The 23,964-nt window shown below is 37.4% G+C and overlaps 1 protein-coding gene across 1 annotated transcript in view; it reads left to right on the top strand.

Moving 5' to 3' along the window:
• The window catches only part of GRID1 (glutamate ionotropic receptor delta type subunit 1), a 506,785-nt gene that overhangs the window by 379,058 nt on the left and 103,763 nt on the right, over positions 1–23,964 (top strand). The window contains exons 4-5 of the mRNA XM_029963176.1: positions 4,492–4,545; positions 18,308–18,481. Coding sequence (XP_029819036.1) covers positions 4,492–4,545; positions 18,308–18,481 — 228 coding nt within the window. The remainder of the gene's footprint in view (positions 1–4,491; positions 4,546–18,307; positions 18,482–23,964) is intronic.

Consider the following 23,964-nt stretch of genomic DNA (forward strand, 5'->3'; position numbering starts at 1 on the left):
CCAGTATCTCTCAGGACACTTTTTTCCAATTATTTTCGAACTGTGAACACCCCAGTTTACTCTATTTCATTTTTTCATTCTGGAAAGCTATGATGCTCTTTATGCTCACCATTAAGGTAAAGGATGTGTAAGTAATAACCTTTGCTACTTTCATATCCCTCCCAGTAAAACAGTCTGGTGGATCTTTTATATCATGGATTTCAGGGTGGCAACCCTTGTTTCCAAAAATTGAGACACAGTAGGAACATCTGTGTTTGCCACCTGCAAGACATTTCCTTCTAGGATCCTGGGGTTGATTGTGGGGCTTCCAGACATTCCTACTGCCTGTTCCCCTGGGTACATAGTAAGGAGACAACAGGTTTACAACTATAACACTGAAGCATGTAATTCTGAACTCTTTAGCACATCCTGCTGTCACTGAAACAGTCTGCCTACGTTTGTCTGAACACTCACTAGCATCTCTCTCAGTTGTGTCTGGCCACTCATCCTTGAATTCCTTTCTAGCCGGCTCCTTGTTGCTGTTAACAGCAAGGTGTTGACCCTGGCAAAGCAGCCAGGTATTGTGGAAAAGAGCCTTCCCCATTACTAGCCACCCATTATATCCTTGGAGAGGAAAGGATTGTTTCTGTTCCTTTTTTTTTTTTCCCTCTGCAGAATTGATTTATTTCTAAACATAGCAGTATTTATTGCTTACTTTCCTAACTTCTCCTTTTAATCCTGCCACTACCATTAAATAAAATAATGAACTAAGTTACTTATTCATAAAGGCAATGTAAATATTTGCTCTTCGCTGTATTCCAGTAAAATAATGTTGTCATGGATTATTGACAGTAAATTATTTTAAGTTATATATTTAAAAGTAAACGAAACCATATACATGAAACTATCTTTGACCATTTTTCATCCAGCATCTTATTTTTTTCTTTTGTCATTGTTGCTATGAGATCTGAAATCTTAATGGTCGTATTTTGATTTCCAGTGTCTTCTTATTTCATTGCTATTGCAAATGCATTCTTCTGAGAAATTGTAAACGATTTTCTACATTTGCTGCTCCCTTCCCATCTTCCAATTCTGGCCCAGTTCTGATAATATCATTTATATGTTGTCACTAATAGTGGTCCACTGAGTGTATTACAATTCTCTTGTTTGGGTTCTGCATTTTACATTTGGCTCTTGAAATGTAGCTGGGGAGGAAGAAGGGCATTCCGTCTCAAATAAACTTCTTTTTTCCAAATTTGTAGAAGCTATTTGCTACTCTAAGAGAAAATAAAGGAAAGATGGATGCTTTTTAATTTCCAGTGTGCTGTTTATCTCAAAAACAGATTTTCTGTTTGATAGGAATATTGTGAGGCATTACTCCCAAGTGCCAACTAGACCCCATGCACATATAAAGTATAAAAAGAACTAGGACATTTTGAACATATATTAATTGTTTTTTTTTCATAAAAATCCCCATTACATACTTTAACATGTGAATCCTGCCCCAATAGATGGCAGCACTTTTCCTCAGCCACAGTGATCTCACAAATTCCTAGTCTACTTCCTTTATATAGAGTGCATTTATGAAATAGGCAGTAATAGATTCTTCAAGGATCCTTCGTAAACCATTCTTTTCTTTTTGAATGGATGGACACAAACATAAGCAAATGGCAAGACCTTGAACAGCTTGAATTATTAAAAATGGTTGACCATAATCTTCCAAGTGCTGATATGTTTTTGCTCTTTGAAGTAAAATAAACTCCATAATTTACAAACATGTAATTTCTTTCCTATTCTGAGAATTCTCAGTAAATTTTCCTATGATATCACAGGTCTCCAGGACCTTGCTGTTCACACTGCTTAACTTTCAGGAGCCTCTAGCAATACACTGGTGCTATCAGAAAGTTGAAACTTCTGAGAGATGTTTTACAATAAATTATTTTTTTAGGATTTTTTAAGACATCAAGTTGGTAAACATGGTGCAAAATCTGAAGCACAAAATGCAAGAAGTTTCTGCTCCCTCTCAGCATGTTTGGGTTTCGAGTAAAAGTTCATGCTATGTGTTGCAGTTCTTAACTGGAGATGTTTAGAGCTATTTAAAATTGACTATCTACAGAGATGTTTCTAAATACATTTCAAGCTATTAGAATTCAGAGCCATTGCCTCTGTAGGAGGAGCACTGAATGGTCTAGCACTCTGATGACTAAAGAGAAACTCTTAGCAACCTAAATTTAGGCACCTCATTTTAAAAACTTTGGCCCAGATATGTGAACCCAGCAGAATGAGTTACAATAATTCATTTCAAATTCCCTGGCTCTTTCAGCTCCCCAGACTTAGCATTTATTCATATAAATTGCTCACTGTTGCAGATAAATCACAAAATGTAGCCAGTGCAATAACTCTACACCTGAGCATTATTTAATCCTGTGTTGCAAATGCTGGCAGTACTTTGATTTTTCTCTGTATGTTATAGCACCTGGCTATTTTGACTTTGTCTGAACATGTTTGGGGGTGAATAGGGAGAAAATGTACAAGTTTTTGCCCTCCTGTTCATCACTGCTAGTTTTCCTAAGAGCTGCTATTCCTCAATTAAGTGGTCAGTTTAATTTTCCTGCCAGCTTAGAATAAATGCAAAGGAGACAATTACCAAGGGGGACAATTTTTCACTGCATGCTTAGAAGAGGATTATTTTATCAGAAGTGTTGTCTCTAGTGGTTCTCATCTGCTTTGGCACCAGTTTTCGTTATTTTCCCATAATGCTGTTTATGATGATGAAGAGAATTACTGTGCTCTGTCTGTGTTGATTTTTCTCTTTCCGTGAGTTTGCAATTTCTGTTTTGGGATTTTTGTCTCTTTAAAGGAGTACTTCACCTTGTGGACATGAGAAATAGATGGAGATATGTGTGTTGCCCACAATTTTTCTTATGTTTCTGTGAGCTATGCAAATGAGTAAAATTTTAAAACACATTTATTTAGGCAAGTAATTTATACCTTTTTTTTTTTTAAAAGCACAGTATAAATTATGATTAATGTTAAAAATGTTGGTGTTGGTTACTTAGTGAAGTTTTACTTGTTTGGGTTTTTTTCTGGGATCAGTACTCCCTTAGCCTATATTAGGGATGGATCTCTTGTCGTTTCACTGCAGCCTTAGAAGTAGTGGGTGTTTATTCTAAGCCAGTCATCTGTAGTCAGTGTCATCAGAGAAGGTGATTCATCCCATCTGATGCTAAATGTCTGAGAGGCTTATTATGCAAATCTGTTCTGAAGAGGAAGGTGGTTGATGATGTTCCTGCTCAGCCCAGTCTACAGAGTCTCTCTGTATCAGTGCAATTGTTTTTGAACAGAGTTCAGAAATTATGCAGGTTAAGAAGCAGTAACTAGAAGCATTTTGTTGATCTGTATTTGATTTTTTAACGGTGTTCATTTCAGTGATTCATAGGGCCTTTTATAACAGAGCAATAAGAATATCTGTTCAATAAATGGGGTCATACTGGTACAGAAGAAAGAAGTTGTTGAAGGCAGGAACATTCAAAACTTCATGTAATGAACTACCTTCTAAATACATGTGTGCACTGGGACTGTCCTGGTTTATTAGGTGAGATGAATACACAATAGTAATTGTTTAACCATGTATTAAGCAGGATATTAAGAATATCTCTAGCAGTGTAATGTACACCTCTTGGTGCTTGCTATTGCCCTATTAGACTGCTAAGTATCTTCAAGTGAGTTTATCTATGTCAAACAGTTAGGAACTTGTATGTATATTGCCAAATCTTTCCTCTGAGGTCCTCAGTACTAGTAGTGCTGTTTGTGATAGCAATCTTTCCTAGTTTTAGCTTCCTAATGACCCATGAGGGTTACTTATGTGTGGACAAATATGCTAACTGCTGAGATGGGCTGTTTCTTTATAATATGTAATGATTGTCCAAGCCCATAGCAGGAAGCCAGAAAAAGTGACCATGCAAATCATAACTTTACCTTGAGTACTGTGGAAACATGAAGAGATGATGACTTATATGAACTTCACTTGAGTGTCTTCATGGTGTTTTCCATGAAATAGCTTAACTAACAATTGAACTATCAGAGTTGCAGTGAGGCAGAGACAGTATGTTTTGGGAAGCACATTGAAAAGAAACCCAACCTAGTCTGATGCATTAAATATATCATACAAAAGTTAAACTTCATGAACTGCATGTTTGGTATTCAGTTGTTCATCACAGAAGCCCTTATATTGATGTACCACCCTGCTGCAGGATGCTTTTGTGGTATATATACATGGCCAGGGTGCTTTGGGTTAGGAACTAAAGTCAGGGAAAAGTGACTACCACTAATAAGATACTGTCCCATGAAGAAGTAGAGGAAGAGATGAAAAGAACTATACTGAAACAATGCCAATGCCAATGAAAACAATCAAAATGAGCTTTATAGTACATTTTTATATAAGTTTTTTTCTGGAATATATTTCACATGTTTTATTTATTTTTATTATTATGTTTCTTTTTATTTTTGTAGGCTGTGGAAACCAACCTTGCATCAAAGGATAGTCACTGGGTCTATGTAAATGAGGTAAGAAAGTCAAAAGAGAAAACACAGTTTGCTACATTGACTCACCACCATTTTTTGTTTCGTATGTTTTGACACACCAAACTGAGCATATACTTACCATTTTTGCTTTTTGAATGGCACTAGGTGCAAACTCTGCAGTGTCACTGCTTACCTGTCTTAGTTGAATTGGCACAGGTTGAACACCAGAGGTCAAGATAAAGCTTCCAATACACCTCATAGCAGCTGGGAGACTTTATTTTTACCTGCCTGCTGATGCTATTTCATTAGCAATTTAGGAAACAGAGAATATATCAAAAGAAACCTCAAATATAGGCATCTCTGTCTGCCAGGAGCTCACTCTTCACTGCTATGAAAGCCTTCACACAGGTGCCAGGACAGGCAAGAGTGCTGAGGTGGTTGCAAGCTCAGCTCATTCAAATTTACATGATACACAGGTTTTCTCTAGTGCAGAACTGTGTTGGTGCATTGGCCAAGATGCAGAACAGCATAGATTCAAAATGTGATGTTTCCTCTCTGCAGCAAATGGTGTCCTGTCCTGCTACTGTGATTATTTATTTTACCTTAATACCATGGTACTCTAATGGGAATCTGTTCAGATTTCAGATTTGTACTTTAAAAGCAGTGAAATGTTTTATCATATATAATAATGTATAAATCACTGGTAAATTTCAGTATTTTATATATCTGTGGTTTTAATAATGATTCATTAAAAGATAGCATAATATCTAAGTTAAAAAGAACAGTGTTCACTGTCTTATTTTTATTTTATAAATACACAATCTTTAATTTAATAACAAATTCCTTGGTTAATTTCTCATTCCTTTCTTTGCACCTAGTTAATAATTTTGGATAGGCAACTTTTAATAGTAACATTAAATTGTATTGTGTGGCATTAGAAAGGCTCTGTAATTAAACAGGGTTTAGGGAAAGCGAGTGAAATCCCAGCTTGTGAAGGCTTTATAAATTCTTTCTGGTCCTTGTTACATTTAAGTACCTCCTGGTTTGTCAGCTGCAGTAATGACCCACTACAAAACATCAGCAAGATGCCCAGAGAGCCAGTGTTTATTTTCACATAAAGATAATACAGTGCATATTTCCCTAAATGTTTATAGTCAGGGAGTGTTTGTGAATTTTTTATTGCTGTGTTATTGTTCAGATGTTAAAACTCACTTCATGATGCCTGAGTCTGGAAAATCAAAATAAAAGCCTTCAGCACTCATGCACTAGCATGTGCATGCATACACATGCACAAACACATCACACAGGGTGTCAATTCTGCTTCTATTTTGGGAGCTGCTATTTTTTCTCTTTTATGGCTGAAGCCTGGGTAGGGAAGCCATGATAGCAACATGTAAATCTAAAGTATAACTTTCTAGTGAAAAATATTAGTACACATAATTATAAATATCATAAAATGAAATGAAATTCAAACAGACAATTACAGAAGCTTTTTAGAGTCATAAAACTCTGGAGAGTTCTTTACAGGCAAAAATCTCTCGACTGTCCTCTCTCTAACAGAAGAGTGTTGGTCTTCGTGAGTTTGCTTAAAGCTGCTATGAAAAGAAGGTACATCAAGTATCCATATGAATGCATCTATAGACAGATGGAGATTCCTTATGGCTTGCTTCTTATTTAAGTGTGCATGTGAATACCCCCATGCTGGTAAGAAGACAGACTGATCACCCTTTCCATGTACAAGTTTCCAGTTGGTAGTAGTGAGAACTACATGAGTACTTGATAGAAAATATAATACTGGCTGTTGCTGTGATTTGAAGAATGGAATGAATTTTTGATTCCCAACAATCAGCTATTCCCAGTCAAATCAGCTCTTTTTGATGTAATTCCTCAAGAGTAGCAGTCCCATTATGTAATGGACCAAAAACTCAACTAGACCTTTTTTTCTCCCAGGCAGATGGAAAATCCTCACTTTTCTGTTCACCCTATGTTCTGTGTGACCTATGATCCCATTGCAAGGAAAGAGAGGTGTAAGGCTGACTGAACTGAAGGGGCAGTAGTAGGAAGAGAACACAGTGACAGATTTTTCCATTGGGGTTCCTTGTATGACAAACATTTGATTGTAATCAGGCTTTTCAGGCCTTTTTCCCCTCCATGAAGAATTTAAGGGCCTTGAACAGCTCAGACTGCCGAGGTCTGCTGGTCTAGAACACCTTTTATTTGCCCCATCTCCCACCTTTTGTCAAACCAATGAGGATCTGAAACTTGGACTTACCTTACTGTAGTAAGAATGACTACATAGCATGCTATTATTTCAATAAGAGAATTTTTTTATTGTCTTACTTCACTTAAATCTACTTTACTATCTCTGTACTGACAATTTGTGGTTTTTTTTCCTTGTGTATCTTCCCATACAGTAAGACAGGAGTTAGGTTTTGGAGTTAGACTTAAATTTTGTTAGGTGAGCAACACCACCAAGCTTGGGATGAGATAACTTAAATCTCTATGGTTGGTAAGGTTATTGCCCAGCAAATGAGCAAATGTAGAATATAAGAGTTGTTCCCAAATTACAGAGCTGTACTGTCAAAATCCCTGTGCTGGTTTTCAATAACCCAGGTCTCTGTGCTGGGGTATCTGTTCAGTTTGGATGCCACTGCTGGTGCAAAAGGACTCCATCATCTCAGTGAATTGGGAGTTGAATTTACTGCATGAGGTTGGAAGGCTGAAACATTACATGGCAAGTTTTCTAGAATAAGGGAATACACAGGGATGGGTCTTTGCAGGCAATATCATGTCCTCATATGTCCTCTTTGAAGCCAAGTCATAAAAACCTTACTGCTTTAAAAATATATAATTTTAAGTGTGTCTACTTTTCTGATTTCAGACATGTTATGTTTCAAACTTGCAGAACTGTCAAAAGTACTGGAGATTAGAGGGGGAAAAATGGTTTTCTAACTATCCAACCCCTTTTAGATTTATATTTCATCATCTGCACTTTTATTTTTATTCATCTAGAAATACTAAATCATCCCTTGCCTCCATTTAGGTAGCAATTCTACCTGAATTCTGGGTTTAACATGCCAAGTAGCTTTTTAAGAGCAAGAACACTTGTGATTTCTGTACAAATCCTTGAAAAAGCAAACAACTCTTCCAAACAATGGCATGCTTAGCTGTGTCTCCAGAATAGTCCAGAACATTTTATTACCTGGGTTGGGAGTTGCCAATGACCAGCATTTTGGACCCTATGGAAGATCTGCAAGAACATATCTAGTCTTCTGCTTGTACAATTTTTGTTTGTGCCTTTAATTGCTGAAGTGACCCACCAGCTTTGATAGATGTGTGTTGCTGCTTCTTTTGGCAAGACTGGCACAGTTGTAGACACCCCCCATTTTTTGGATATGTATTTGCTGTCTTTTTTTCCTAGTTTCCCTTCCTATTTTTATTTTTCTCTTTTCTTTCTCTTTCATACCTGGCATCAAGCATCTCTCTTGGTTCCTTGAGACATTTTTCATTCTCCCTTTCTCTTTTTCTGCCTTTTCTAAGAAAATTCTGTGCCTTCCCCAGGGCACATATCTGTGGGAGAGGCACAAGAGCACTACTTGAAACTGAGTTTGTATGTGGTTGTACCAGAAGCAGAACTCTAAGAGCCTGTGTCTGCTTCTTTATTAGTAGCAACAGTAGGTCTGGGAGTATAAATAGCATTAGGAACCACATTTCTCTGGCTGTGGGACATTTAATGGTTTTGAAATTTTCTGCATTCCAAGGATAGAGAAAAGATAAAATATACTACTCTGCAAAACTGTAATATGGACCAAAACAGATAGTCAAATTAAACAGAGTATTTTATTCCCTCATATTAATAAATGTAATTTTAATTCTAATTTTCTAAACATTCATTATTTTTATGTGTAAATCAGTATGAAAAGCAATGAACTACTCTTCATGGAAGAGAAATGGGTACTGAATTTGACTGATAGTTCAATTCAGAGTTGTTCCACTCTTATCTCATCCTTCCTTTAATTTCTTTTTCAACAAACTTCCACCACTATTCAGAAGTTTAATTGAAAGCTGTAAGACATGGCAAGACAAAGCACAAAACTATTGATTATATAGGAGATTATTTTTCATGAAAGACCAGTAGGAATGAAGAGAGGGCAACATAGTGTTGCATGCCCTAACCATATGTTTCTGCTCTGAACTTAGGGAGAGGTGAGGGACAAACCTTGTTCAGTAGCTGCCTGGAAATACACAAAAGAAAGAAAGACTGAGAAAGACCTTCTTTTGGAAGTGTATTTTCTTTCTTTTTAAAGAAATGCCCCAGAGAAAAGAAATTAAAATGAAGGTTTTAATTTTCCTGGCATTTGAAAAAGTAATGTTTGGATACAGACAGGGCTTCACAATTTCCTGTGATTGACAGCATTATCCCTACATGTTTAAAAAGTTTAAGTCAGCCATCAGTTCAGATTTCATTATGGCTAAGGAAGAATGGGCTGAGAAATCCAGAAGATAATTGGTGTGCAAGTGATTATGGCATGGTAGCATCCACTGTTTGGAGAAGAGAAAGAGGTGGGAAAAGGTCAATGGGGATAATAGGAATCAATAAAAAGACTTCACAACTTTAGGAAACTAGTAGCGCTTTTGGAAAGATAATAGAGTAAGTAAAGGATGGCAAAAGAACTGTGGAATTCTGTGGGGATGAAGGCATAACAAGGTATAGTCGTGGTTCCAATGGGTTAACTTTACAGAACTTGAAATAGAGGTGAATTCTAAAGAAAAAGTGTTGAGAAGACAAAGGGAGGAGTGTAAAGGTGTAACAAAGTAAGTGATTATAACATGAGGGTGTGGTTCAAAATGAGTCATACCACGTATCATGAAAAGCAACCAGAAAATATTTAGGTGTAGCAGAAGATAAAGGAAAGTGTAAAGCGATTACTTGATTGGGAAATGAGGTTTTAATGGTTTTACTGAGTTCCCTGATGCTGACTTTGTAGAAACTATTAATTATAACCAGACTTAAAAACATATTGTAGTAGACCCAGTTTATTCAGAAAAATCTGAGGCACTTCACGAGATGCAATTCAATAGAGAAGTGCTGAGTATTTGTAGCCTCATTTGTGGCTACAAAATGAGGTATAGCTGGTGAGTATCTGCAGGAGTAACTTAGAATCCTTGTGGATAAAAAGCAGAATGACAATCAATGCTGTTGTGGTCTTGCTAAGGAAGCAAATGTAGCATTCAGATATGTCACCGGCAACATTCTTTGTAAGATAAAGTAGGCAATTATTTCACTGTGTTTGGCATCAGTTTGGCCTTGTTGGAACAGTGTGGCGAGTTTGGGGCAAGACACTTTAAAATGAAACCAGAGATTGCAGAACAATACTGAAAATCTAGAGGAGAGCACCTGGTATGATGAGAGCTCAGTAAAATATGACCCATATGACAAGGCTGAAAATCTTAGGTTTGATTCTTGTGAAACTCAAGATGGAGAAGGGTATACCAGTACAAATAAAACAAAATTCTTATCACATGTTCACTCTGGAAAGATAAAGGAAACGCAATTTAGTCTTCTGCAGTAAAAATGAGATCTGGTATTGGAAAATGGTTTATGATCTAAATATGATAGTATATAGGAACAACTTCCCTGGTTACCTTCTTTCATCTCATCATCTATCTCTCTTCACACCTGGTTCTGCTATTGTTTTTTATTCTTTGTTTTTCAGCGTCCTACTCACATTATGTAAGTCTGCTAAATATTTTCACATGTCAGTATGGAAAGACAAATACAAGTGTATTTTGAATGCCACTGGGTATTTTCTGATCTGCACCTTCTGTTCTAGGTCTTTTCACATAACATTTTTCAATACGGTTTATGACAGTGACAGTTTATACAAAAAGTCACTGCATATACTTCTTATCAAACCATTTATTCAATACTTTTGGTGGCACACATAAATGTATGGGAACTGTGACTCCTATTTGATTTCCAGCCATCATGGAACTCCATCCTTCTCTGTCTACTACTGAGTAAGCTGGAACGATTGTGTTTGATTAGATTCTGTCAGCCAAATCCACCCTTGGGGCCGCCTCAGTGATTTGACTTAGCCAGGGATGAACCTAGCATCATATTTCTTGATATCAGTCATTTGTAATGGGGGATTATACTGTAATTGTATGTAGTTTTGATAGAAGAATCCCTAGTAATGGATTACTAGCACTTTCAGTGCTTTAAAAAATAGATTTAATTGTAAGGTGTAAAGAATAAGTCTGAAAGCTAAAGATTAGAGCTTTTACTTGACTGCAGTGTTCATTTGCTGCTTTTCCATTGTATTGATTCTTGTTGCTTCAAATCCATCCACATCAGATCAGATACAAAGGAGAATTTGTTATTAACACAAATTACCTTCTTTTATAGTCTTAAAATCACCACATTCTCTACCATATGGATTAACAAATGCTGAAATTCAGACAATACCCCCTTTCATCACATTAGTTCCTTACCATCCAAATGATCAGGTACTCTCTAGAAAGGAATGTACTGTGGAGTACAGAAGTCCTCCCTGTAGGCCAAGCACCAGCCCCTGTGGGTATTTGTCACAGCACACCAGTTTTGGAAGGGAGGAGGTGCTCACAGGGACTGCCCAGGGGGTGACTGTATCTGAATTTTACAGCTCAACGCACAGTTTAATGCTATGCAACCTTCTTTATTGCTTAGAAAAACTTGTGCTGTCATTTGTCCCATCTAAAAGCAAAGCAAGAAAGATCAACCCAGCAAGCCTGTGCTGCAGCATCGTGGGGTGGATAGCAGGGAGGGAAGCTGTATTTGTAATGGCCCTTGCAAATTCAAAGATTTTTTTTTTTAATGGATAGAATGTGATAAACCAGTTAATCTTGTAGTAACCTGAGCTTAATAAATAGAGCTTTTAAAAAGTCATCAATAGCTTTTCCAGTGCTAACCATAAATACATTTGTGGTAGTTTACTTTGGCTGAACAAACCCACTACAATATTTAAAAAAAAAAAAAAGTCAGGGACCAGTTTGTTATTGGTGAACATCTGTTTTCAATAAGAAATCTGAAACAAATATCATGAGGCTGTAGAAATAGTGTGTTATACAGATTCAAAATTTGTAGGAAAGCAAAGTATTCGGTATTTAGAAGACAACAGAAATTCTTGTAAGCTTCAATTAAAAAATAAAAGTAAATTCACATTAACACCCAGAAGAGGATGCTTTTGAATATTTTCTCTTTTCAATCCACAGAAAAGATCCCAATTTGGAAAAGTTGGAGTCAGTAAGCAGAGAGAAATTACTATAGCAATTGCAGCTGTAAAGTATTTGGTTAAATTCTTCCCAGCTATGATGATACTTCTCAGAAAAGCCCTTGTAGTTTAGAAGGGGAAGGGAAAAATAGAGTAGAAAGAAAAGTTCTCGGAGTTTTTTGTGGGAAAAGTAATAAAAATATTTGGAAATATAGCAAGAGCACACATTTCATCAGTGGCAAGAAGCCTTAGACAGAAAGTGCTAAGGGATTTGGAGAACCCTGAGCCATGTGGAGATGATATTGTCCTCATCACTTGAATACAAGTCAAAAATTTTAGACAGCAGTTGACCTTATTCTTCCTGTTTGGACAGATGATACTGTCCAAATGATGCTGGTGGTTTTGCCAGCAGATTAAGTTGTAGGTCTTCAGCTGACTCATAAAACTTTCCCAAATTTAGCCTAGGTGATCAGTCAGAACACAGTGCAAAAAAATGGCTATTGGTGCTTTTTCCTTTCCCTTCTGAATATTTTCTCAAAGCATGTTTCTGCTAATATTTTTCTGGATTCAGGCTCAATTCTCTTATTTCTGCTGTTTTAATAGGTCTCTCTTCACCACTGTTTCACTGCCTGTAGAAGGCAGTTTGCTCTATGAGGGACTAGAAAATGCCCCATCATCTCTTTCCTGGTGTGACATATTTCTTACTTTCCATTTTTATCCTGCAGCTTCATTGCTTCTGCCACTATTTGTTTTCTTTCCTTTCACCACATCAGACGTGCCCAGTATGTCCGTAATTACTCATCCTCTTGATTTGCGAAACAAATGGCTTCTCAACTGTCATCTGGGCACTTCTTTATTATTTTTCTCTATAAAATATTTTTAAAAGTTGAGAGAAAGGAGCAGAAAATAGAATAGTAATTATCAGATAAAGACTATCTCAGCAAGCTACTTTTTTCCCCAGGGGTAGCATGTAGGAAGGTGTTAGATAATGAATGATGAGCCAAGTTTTCCTGGCACATGGCTTGTAGAGCGATATTAGGAAAACTTCTGACTTCGGAAGAAAAATCCCTTATGAATACAGTGCTTGTTCTTCACTTTTACTTGGATACTTTTTTTCTAGAAATGTCTCTTTTAAATGCATTTTGGGTTGTGAACAGTTAGGCCCTGTGCAAATTTGCCTGTGAAAAATGTTATGGCCTGATTTTTACTTGGGTAGAGCCAGGACTGTTAGATAGACTGGAATTGTTTCTTAGGATTTCTCTTCGTATGAAAGTGCCTAATACTTTTTTTTCTTCCATTTTAAAGCATCAGTATGTGTAATGGTCTTTGTGTTTACTTTGATAACTAAAAGTTAGTAAATCTTTAACACTTCCCAGGACCTTTGCTTGGAAAAAAGCAGACTTTTAAATGATCACTTACTAATGCAAGTGGGGCAGGCTTCTAAGATATTTTAAAATTATACAAAAATGAACAGGGTAAAAAAGTAAAAAAATTGAATAAAAATACAAGCAACACACTGTGAAAATTTCTTAACCTTTAGAAAATTACATATTTCAATGTAAAATATAACAATTTACAATTACAATTTATTCCAATTGTATTCCAGGTACTCTATATTTATTACTTGCCTAAGGAAATCTTGCTTCCTTCCTTTTGGCAGCTATCTTTGACACTGCGGAATTTGTATCTTACTTATTTATTTTCACAAAAAAATCTATGTGTGTTTTTTTGTTCATTTGTTTGGTTTTTTTTTTTTGTTTATTTGTTTGTTTAGTTTTTTTTTTTTTACTTATATATGATTGAAAGATATACATATACATATGAAAGTGTACTGCATGTATATCTGCATCATGCTCAAAAAAATTAGGGTTTAGAACTGATCTGGAGTATTAGTCAGCTAGGAGCAAGGTTATAGATGAATTTTGATGAGTTGTTTTATCAGTGAATTCCACTCTAAAATTAATGGATTTTTTTCATTTTTGTCCAGCTTTTACTATCATTTTGTGTGCTTGTTTTTTATTATTTTTCCCCTGAGAGAATTAATTTTTAGTGTGTAATAATATTCTGTTAAATCAGGGATTTTTTACTGCGTAGGTACTCGCCATGATCTGAGACAGACATCTGGATACCCAGTGCAGAGCCCTTATATCTAGAAATAGAACTAATTCAACTACATTATAAATGCAACCCTGTAGGGATTTTTAGGAGCATTGGGTAAAAAGAAGAGAAGTGAGGTAATGTTGGATGTATGGGAGGACAATGAGGATGAGAGTAGGACAGGTGGTCATGCAGACTTGTATTAGAATGCTCTCTGTGCTTTGAAAAATGGACAGTGCCCTTTCCTTAAAAAATTAATCTTTATGGATATATCTGTGTCTGTTCATGTGGGATGCAGAGAAGGCAGCATAATGTAAATGTTGAATAAATCTATGTACAGGGTAAGCTGTGGTGATTTTTTTTTTTTAAATAATTAATTGAATGATGTTTTCTGGATTTTCAATTAGTGTCCCTTTTCAGATGCAAATAGTGTATTGAGGGGAGTTAGAATAAACCAACAAACAGCATTGATACTACTGGAAAAAGTCCACATATAAATCTGTAACTTGTCTCCATGAGCATTTCAGTTTAATCCTCTAGTTTTCTCAGGGATGTGCTTTCTGGAAATACGTTTTGGTTGTTTAAATTATTAATTTCATTAAAATTTATCATTTTCTGTCATCACCTCTAGGAAAATAAAGACTGTAATGTGAAACATAATTGTCTCATTTTGCAATTTGTGTTATGATAGTTGAGCACAACTAGAGCGGATTTAAATATTCCCCTGAGGAGTATGACTAAATATTGCACACTAATTGAAGTTCTTTGTGTGCAGATAAATAAACAGATAAACGAATTCCCCAAATAAACAATATTTATGTGCAAATAAATAGATAATGCCACAAAAATTTGTTATTAATATGCCACGTGAACAAAAATACAGTGTTTAAAGGAATACCTTTTAAGCATTGAGTCAGGTGGTGAGAACTACTATTAGCCTGGGTGAATAGTCAGTTGTACACTTATGTCTGCCTACCAAAATATTTAAGTGCTCCCTGCTATGTTGGGAATAGGTAAAGTCTTTCCCTTACTAAAAGAAAAAGTGAGGATAAGAATACTTAGATATGAGAGCATCTTTTGTCGCTGGGTAAAATGTTCTACCTCCATGCTCATTCAAGAAATTCAATATTTACAGGCTTTAGGGCAAACTACTCTTATATGTGCCAAGCAATAGAGGGTTGGGCTCCTTAACCTTGCACAAAGCATATCCCTGAAACAAGCAGAACACACCATCTGCATTAAGTAAATATTTACCCTATAGTGCAGTAGCAACATCATGGGATCATAGAAACCAAAAAGTGGGCATTTGATACAGAATTTTTCAAGGAGTATTTGCCTGGCCCAACCAGCTGATAAGCTCTACTTCATTCACGCCTGGTATAAATGGTAATAGCTGAGTGCTGGGTAATGAACCAAGAACGAAACTGGAAATTTGGGATGCACTTGTTTGGGGGGGGGAACCCTCTAGGACCAAATCAAATAATTTGCTCAGTTTCACAGTGTAAAGAAATTTTTTTGTGTCATTTGCAGGAAGGAAATACATTACTTTTAAACAAATAACTAGATGAATAGATTTTAATTGTAAGATCAGTGGGAAATCTGTTTTCCCTTTTGACTACAAATCTTAGAACTACTTTTTGGATATATGTTGCTATTCTGTTGGGTGTAAAAGTAAGAACGAACTTCACATGTACTTCTTTTCCCCTTTTTTTGGCTTTCTATTATTTTAGGTTTTTTTTCTTTTTTCCTGTATTTATCTCAGTTGGGACATAGGTGACCTTTCTGCATGTGACATTTAAGATTTCACGTGTTACTAAGCCAGGACTGTAAGTTTTCTGGAAACAAGCCTGCAGGGCCTTCCAGTGCCAGGCAAGAGGAAGGGATGCATATTCCCCCTCTGGGGAGTCCACAGCAAGGCCCGTGCAGGATGGCTGTGACCTGCTCTCCTCTGCAGTCAGGCACTCAGTCTTGCTTTCCCTGCTCCTGGACCTGCCTAAGTGCCCTGGGATGCTGCCTGTGGCTGTACCACCCTGTGCACTGTTTTGGGAATGCCCAGAGTTGCCTTTAGTGTTTAAAGCAGCAGCTCTAAAACACAGACATAAGCTTTTTGTTCCCAGCGCTTTCAACAGGAACCTTTTTTCCCTGTGCTTTTACATTTCTAGAAAGGACCCCAGTTTCTAAAAGGAATGGATTGTTTGCTTAAATAAATGTCCATCAGCTGAAAAAAATTACAGGAGCTTTGTTCCCTTTAGTATTATGTGGTGAACTGAGGCATTGAAGGATTTAGCTACTTTCAGCTGGTTACACAGAAAAAGGTGGTACTTTCAGGGTTAGATTTAGCCAAATTTAGGTTCTGAAATTCCCTCCAGAGACTCCCATTTTTTCTTTGGCTGTATAGTGACATGGCTTTTACATTCAGGACTCACTTGGTGCCTACAGCTGAGCGGGAAGAACCTGGGTTAATGTGCCTATCATGACTGATCTCTTTTATTACCTTACTTCTGGAAACCCCATGGAGGAATCAGTTCCGATCTGCTACAGATAGGCTTAAAAGTCTCAGGTGAAGCATTTTGACATGGGTTATGAGATATCTTTGAAAGGCTGTGTATCACTTGGAGAGGACACAAAATGTGTTTGGTGTGAGCTGAACTGAAGGTTTGGATGATTTGTGATTCCTTCTTTTTTTTTGCTGTTTCCAGCCACTCAGTCTGAGTGTGCATGCCAAGGGATGCAGCCTAGGAGGTTATGAGCTAAAGCTGTACCATAAAACTATCTCTCCCTCAGACTGCAACTTAGACATGGGGGGTGGTTTTAACACCCCCCAGCCCCACAGAAGAGAAATCCAAGGCAGCAGCCTGGAGGAATCTGTAGAGTTTGTGGATCTGCTTCATTATCTTGCTGCAAGGCTACAGGTGCTGCCCAGCATTTTCTATTAAGCTTCAAAATCTTTTCTTTTATAAGAATATATTTATTTTCTTATTTACTGTTTTCATGCCACGCCAGTTGGTCTGTCATTAATGCAATGAATTTCACCTTCTGCAAAGTTAAAAATTCATGCTCCTAAAAAATGATGGGAAACTGGCAAAGAAGGACTAACCTGAGCCAAAGCTACAGTACTAGTCAACCGTAACAAGTAATTATAATAACCCTATGGTCATTTCACTCACAGCTTGACAGAGAAAATGGCAAGAAAACAAAACAATTTTTTCTTGAATTTTAAATGTCTGGGGCCAGGTTCACTTCTGCTGATGACACCTCTCAAGGTGTGGTCCCTGCTGACTAAGTGCAGCAACAGGAATAATTTGCAGTCCCCTGCCCTGCAGGGGGCTGAGACAGCCCTGTACAAGCTGGGCACTGTGCAGCTGGGACAGCCCCCTGTGCTGGAGATGGGCTGATGTGAATTCCAGATGCTGCTGGTGGCTGTGGTGAGGAGCTGGGATGTAAAGCAGGTGCTTGGGGGATGAGTGCAGACAGCAAAGCCACTGTCTGTGTTTCCTCTCAGTGAACTCTTGCCAGGAGGAAAACATCACAAGCTGCACCTTTGATATGATTTCAGGATCTGCTAAGCCGGTGATTTTCAAACTATATATCCTGGGGTAAAAAAAGAGGGTTTGGTTTTGTGTGTTTCTTCAAATACAAAATATGTGAAGCATGTAGTTGAGTTGGCTTCAGTCACCATTGAAGAGTACCATTCATGCAGGCTCTGTCCCAGGATGGATTAGGAGGCTGAGGCATGTGAAGGTCTACAAAGAAACTTTAGAAAGTGCAAAGCCTGGAATGAAGAGCAGCCTGTCCTTTAGATGTCCTTGTATCTCATCCCAATTTATTCTGTGTGCAGAAACTGGTGTTCCTAAATGTGTCAAATCCTTCCATGAAGTTTCTCCTATTTTTTGTTTCCTATTACAGACAACCTCCAAAGGCTTCCTCAAGTCATTATCAGGATTAGTCTGTGGAAATGATCTACTGTTCTTATGGGAAAAATGCTTACTTGTAGTGTTGTTCAAGGTGTAAGGGCCATATTTCCTGAAGACTGTTATATTTTCCAATTGTTATTTTGTCCTGAGGATATAGTGAGGTTCTAGTCTGTTAAACAAGAATTCTTTCTATATAAATTTGGTTTCAAGGCTCTTGGTTTTTTCTATTTAGAAACCTATTGAGACCATCTTGGTGCTTTTCTATGAGGAAAACCCTTTTCTATGCAGAATTTTAGTATTGCCAAGATAGATGGTACAGTGTTAGGTTGTTCTCTTTTGTTTCAGATGATGTATAAAAAAAATAGCATTTTTGTTATTAAGCACAAAATGGTAACACTTAGCCCAGACTAAACATGTGCCTCTGTAAATGTTTTTCTCCTATTGTCTTTTTTTTTAAAACATTTATCCAATAATAAAAGGAGGATATAAAATGTCTGGACAAATATATATGTTTCTAAAAGACTGTATCTCCATTCCCAGGAAATCACCGATAATGAAATACTGGAGTTGGTACATAGTGCTCTGGGGAGGATGACAGTGATCCGGCAAATTTTCCCTCTCTCAAGGGACAACAACCAGAGGTGCATGAGGAACAATCACCGAGTGTCGTCCCTGCTGTGCGACCCGCAGGAAGGCTACCTTCAGATGCTGCAGGTCAGTAGCTGTACCCAGCAGAAAAGCCCATCTTAGGAATTTGACATGGGATAGTTTTCTGTGACTGTATTAACTCAGAGGAAAGATAAAATGAGTACATTTGAGATAAATCTGAGGATGTAACCTGTGGTCAACTTTTCCGGACTTAATTATTTATTTCCTGGGACCAAGTGCTTTAGGTGTGATGTTATGTCCATGAAGTACCAGCAAGTGGTTGCACTAAATCAGAGCTGATTTTTTTTCATATCTCATTCTCTTAAGAATATTTTCTATTTGAAAAATATCGTGCTGTCATAGTCTTGTGGTATTACTCCTTGATTATTATGTTTATGCTTATTAAACATCTGTTGTGAAAGAGTTAATCTGGGAGGATAAAAGAACTCTGGTAGGTAGTGAGCTGTGGAGCATTTCATATTTAGTTAAATGGACTGAATCCAGCTGCTGTATTCAATCTGTCCCGTCTCAATAGTCTCAGAAGTCTCCAGCAGTTGATAATTGACTGAGCATGTAAAATATGCACTAGTAGTTCAAGTTCCAGATTTTGGTAACAGATTTGACTCTGATGTAAGCAGCATCTTGAAATTTCTTGGCAATTTATCCCAGACATCAGAATTTTTCTTGCTATAATTTAAATATAATTCAAAGTGCTATTTCCAAGGCTAGTACAATAATTTAGAAACAAAGGCCTTGACTTTCAATGGGGACTCCATGGGCTTTGGTTTACTTTAGACACGATTAAGGATCTTGTTTGTGTCACTGTTGAAGGTGTTGGATAAAACTATAAACTTGATTGAAAATTTAGTCTTAAACTGAGATGAATTGAGTGAGGACACACTGGTTGAGCCTGTGGGTTGACAGATGTGGGTACTGTGTGGTAGAGTGAGCCTAGAATGAGTTTGATTAGGCTGTGGGGAGGGGGTTGTTGGCAGTCTGGGCTGCTGCAGCCTGGTCAGGAAGGTGGTGAGGGGGTTCCCTTAAAGAGGGAACTCATGTCCTGGCTTGGAAGAGCTTCTGAAGAGCTAGGTGTGAGGCTTATGGAAAACCACAAGAGGCAGGACACTGTCAGGAAGCAAAGTGGGTCAAGATTTCCCAAGAAACATGGGTAGGGATGTTCATTTTACTTTCTTGTGTCCTACTAAAAAATTTTAGCTGCAGAGGCTGAAATCCTTTAAGGGAGGGATATGGACCTTTCCTCCTTGAAGAGAACCTTGCTGGCTCAGGTTCTGTCCTAGTGGTGGCAAAGGTTGGGAAATGCCAATCACACATCCTGTAGTTCTGAGCACTGGTGTATTCTTTCTGTACAAGTGAAAGTCTGTGCCTGTCTTGGCTCAGAAAGGACATTTTTGATCTTTGTTAGTAACTCTGAGGTATGCTGTAATGAGAACAAGGGCTGCTCATTTCAGAGGATCAAAGCAATTTCCAGTATGATGAAAAAATTATCTATGCTGCACCAACAAATCACTCATTGGGGAACAATCTTCCATTACAGCAGGATTTTGACTATTACTGCCTATGCTGGTTTATGCATAATCTAATTCAGAGACTCATCTGAAGGGCTCCGACAGGCCTCTGAGCAAGTTCTTATTTGCTAATGTATTAGCTGATTTGCTAGCACAAACAGCCTTATGTCCTGTTACAAAATTTCTTTGATAAGAACCCTTTTAAAATGACCCTCTTCCTGCTGATTCCCAAATGTGGGTTTTGAGAAGCAAAACATTCTCAGTTTCTCTCTTCCAGAAATATTTATACCACCTTAGAAACTGTCTTTAAGAGAATGGTATGGTAATGTTATGCTTTGCCCATTAACTTCCTCTCTATGAACCTCGAAGAAAGAGATGCAAAGAAGTGCAGAGGTAAAATGTTTGCCTTTTGGAAGTTGAGTCCATAGCATTCACGTCCAGTCTCACTGGCATGAAAGATGAAGGGCGCATGTGAGAACTCTCAAATTAGCTGTCCCCAGTATACCTTGTGCTATCTTGAAGTGTCTACAGATTGAATACAGGATGCTTTTATGCTGTGCAGTTGTACCTGAAGTGCTCCATAGCTATATCTTTTTCATAGGCTTTGCCAAAACATCTTACGTAACACCTTGTGGACGTGCGGCTCATATTCATTTCTGAGTATGACTGACATGTTATTAATGGTCCTGTAATTCAGGTACTTCCAATTTTCTGTTTCCTTTCTTCTTGCTTAAAAAATAGTTTTGACCTTTTGCTGTACAGAAGTACATCACTAAATTACCCCTGTTGCCAGAGGCTGCAGTAGCTCCAAGCTCCATGTCAGGCTGCATGAATCCACCAGAGGCAGTGACCGCCTGCCAGCTCTGAGTCTTTGTGTTGCTTTGAAGTGGTTTGATTAACACCACAGTTTGGAAATCCCTGGCTCATTCTCCCTTGGGCAGTCTCATATCAATAATTGTTTGTTGTCAAGGTAACTTACCAGCTATTGTTGGTTAATTATTTATTTAATGACTTTGAAGAAGAATAAGCTAATCTCTGTCAGCCTCTAGCTGTAATATTTTTATAGGGGAGAATTTAGCATTTTTAACAAGCTAGTAAAGAAAGAAACATTTATGTCATAGATTATTAACTTTGTTCTGGCTAAATTAATGAAAATCTTTTTGGAATGATTTTGTTCTCTGTGTCTTTAGTACCATATCCTGGAAAGTTGTTTTTCAGTGGGTGATCATCCTGGTTTGGCATTCTGACAAGGCGTTTAAAGATCAGGCTGTTCTGCAAGCTCATCCAAAAAGTCATCTGTTCTGAATGCTTTGTGGAAATCCAATCTTATTCCATCAACCCACTTGTCAAAATTTTGCTCATGCCCTTATTTCTTGCACGTATAACATACTCAGCTGGGTTTCTGCTTGGACTGGAGAAAAAGCTTTATAGAGTTTCCTGTCTTGGTCATTTTATTTGACTTTAGAAGACTACATTTCTCTCTTCCTTATTCTTCATATAGGATTTTTTCTGTCCATCTCTCTTACTCTTTGTAAATGGAAAAGACACAGTTTAGGACTTGCTGTCTTCCATTGACCACGAGTATCCTGTGGTTTGGGCCATCAGTGTTGTCAGTATTGCCTCATCTGGAGAGAGAATACTGAAGCACTTCAGGATTCATAGTTAAATCTAGTTAGTCCTGGATAGACTTAGTATGTATCCATGTACAGCATTTGAACGGTGCATAGTGGTATAACTACTATGAACTATTTAGTTTATTTCAGACATGTTCTTATGGAGTCAGCTGGAAGAAATTTTGCTGCATAACCTGCTGCTTTCCAAAATCTTTCCCTTTAAATAAATGTTAGTTTTGACACCTCTCTACAAACTTGGGTTTTTGATGAAGATACTTTTTTTAATTTCATGATGTGTTCATAAGCTCAGAATCAGTTCTCTCCTGTTTTTTGGTTTTGGAGAAAGATTTCTCTTTAGAAATGTAATTCCCATTAGTTTGGGTTTTTTACCAAGTTTGTCATTTGCACAGTTAATGAGTTCAATCTATATGAGATTCTAAACATATTAAAATGTATGACAGGGACACAGTGTATCTGAACTCATTTAGAATGGTCCAAAATATATAGTAAGATTAAAAAGGCAAAATTAAAACCCCAGCATACTGTGTCACAAAATTAATGATGGTATTGCTGACAGGATTGAGGGTCCAACATCCCTGCTGAAGAACTATTCCAGGCGTTGCTTTGACATATTTGAAGAGAAGATATTATGAAGCGTGGGAGGTTATTCATTGAAAGAGCTACTCTTCTCCCTGTGTAAAAATTTCATTCTTCAAAGACATGTCCGTCAGATATCTTTGTAGGCATTTCTTAGCAGTTGTTCCTACAGAGCTGTGTTTTTATTCCTGAACTGTCTTCTTTTCAGGAGTCACTGCGATTTAACTTCTGTAAGTGAAGTTATGGTTTGAAAATGTGTTTGGCTGCCTAAATTTAAGGGCCTGATCCCACAGTTTTTACAACTAAATGGCCTTATTCTCCTTTGACCTCTTTAGACTGCTGTTATTACACGGCTGTGGGTGGTATTGAAGGCAGTAAATATTGATTGACCCCTATTAAAGCATTCAGTTTCTCCAATGAAGGATCAGTGAGCCACATTTTTCTTTTTCTTTCATTAAAAACCTACATTTACATGTCTCTTTACTAAAATTTAATTTGGATTTTTTGCCAGATATTCAGTCATAGGGAAATTGTTTAGGAGTACCACATGAATGAAAAATATCCTTGAACTGACTTTACTGCCCATTGCACAAGATAATCTCTCCCTGAAGCCCAATGACATGTGCTTTATACAAAGTGTGTTAGCAGAAGAATTTGTTAAAAAAAAAACAAAGCACTGTGGGTTTCCTGTGGCCATGAGGAATTTTGTGAACACTCTGGAGGCTGAAACCCCAGGTGAGCTTTTCTGCTCTGCTCAGACTGCCTCTCCTGACTGCTGGATTTCTCTATTTGCATAATTATTTCATTGAATTTTTGTTCAGTGCTCTATCAGGGAGCAGACAACAGTGGCTAGAAGAAAGGGTTAGTACCTCCATTTTTCATTTGTTATTGCCTCTGAAACCTAATTTACACCCATATTTATTTATAAATGAGGTTGAATAAAATTATAATCTTATATTCTCTTTTGCAATTCCAACATTACCTCTTGTCCTCCTGTCTGACTCTTAGTTGTGTTCAGTTGTTTTCTTTGTTGAATGTCTCCTACCAGACTTTCCCTGGATGATTAGTGTTAGCTGTGCCAAATTCTTGAGATGTTTAATGAGTGAAGCCAATGCCTCCAGCTAACAAACTTGAGCTTTACAGGGTAACCCAGGCCTCGTATTATTGTTAACATGTTGTTATAAAACATACTGGCGAAGAAAACACTCATAATTATGTTAATTACTCATAATGAACAGCTGAAGGACAGTGAACATTCAGAGAATAGAAACTGTGGGTAGGGAAAAGTGTTGTGAAATATATAACTCAGTAAAAACAGGATAAAATGAAAAAGCAAATAAGAGCTGCTTATGAATTAAAAAGAGATTCTGAGAGTGCATTTTTCCAAAGAAATCTTTGGAAAGCCCATTGTTTGAGATGCTTAAAACTAGAATGGGCAAAGCACTAAATCAGACACAAGTTAGATTTCCTTACTGTCAGAATAATAGGCCTGTCTTTCTGCGGTTTTAGGGGTATTTTATTAATTTTATTTCAGTTGCCTCAGTGATAATAAATAAATAGCCCTTTGGAAGTTTGAAGCTGACATTTGAGTCCTTAATGAATGTTTGTTTTTTGACTCTGCTTTTCTCATGAACGCCAGGCTGATGGCTGTGATTTTGTTCTCTCTGAGTATTTACAACATTTTCATACTCGTGCAAAGTCTCACAGTGGTTTTTGCAAACCAAGAGAGGCTGACAAGGCATGGGCAGGGCCAGGGGTAACAGGAACCAGCCCACACTCTCCCAGAGGCAGCCCTAGGGAGCGTGTGGACCAG

The sequence above is a fragment of the Manacus vitellinus genome, unplaced genomic scaffold (genome assembly GCF_001715985.3).
Source record: "Manacus vitellinus isolate BGI_N305 unplaced genomic scaffold, ASM171598v3 scaffold_54_pilon, whole genome shotgun sequence".
In the NCBI taxonomy this organism is placed as follows: domain Eukaryota; kingdom Metazoa; phylum Chordata; class Aves; order Passeriformes; family Pipridae; genus Manacus; species Manacus vitellinus.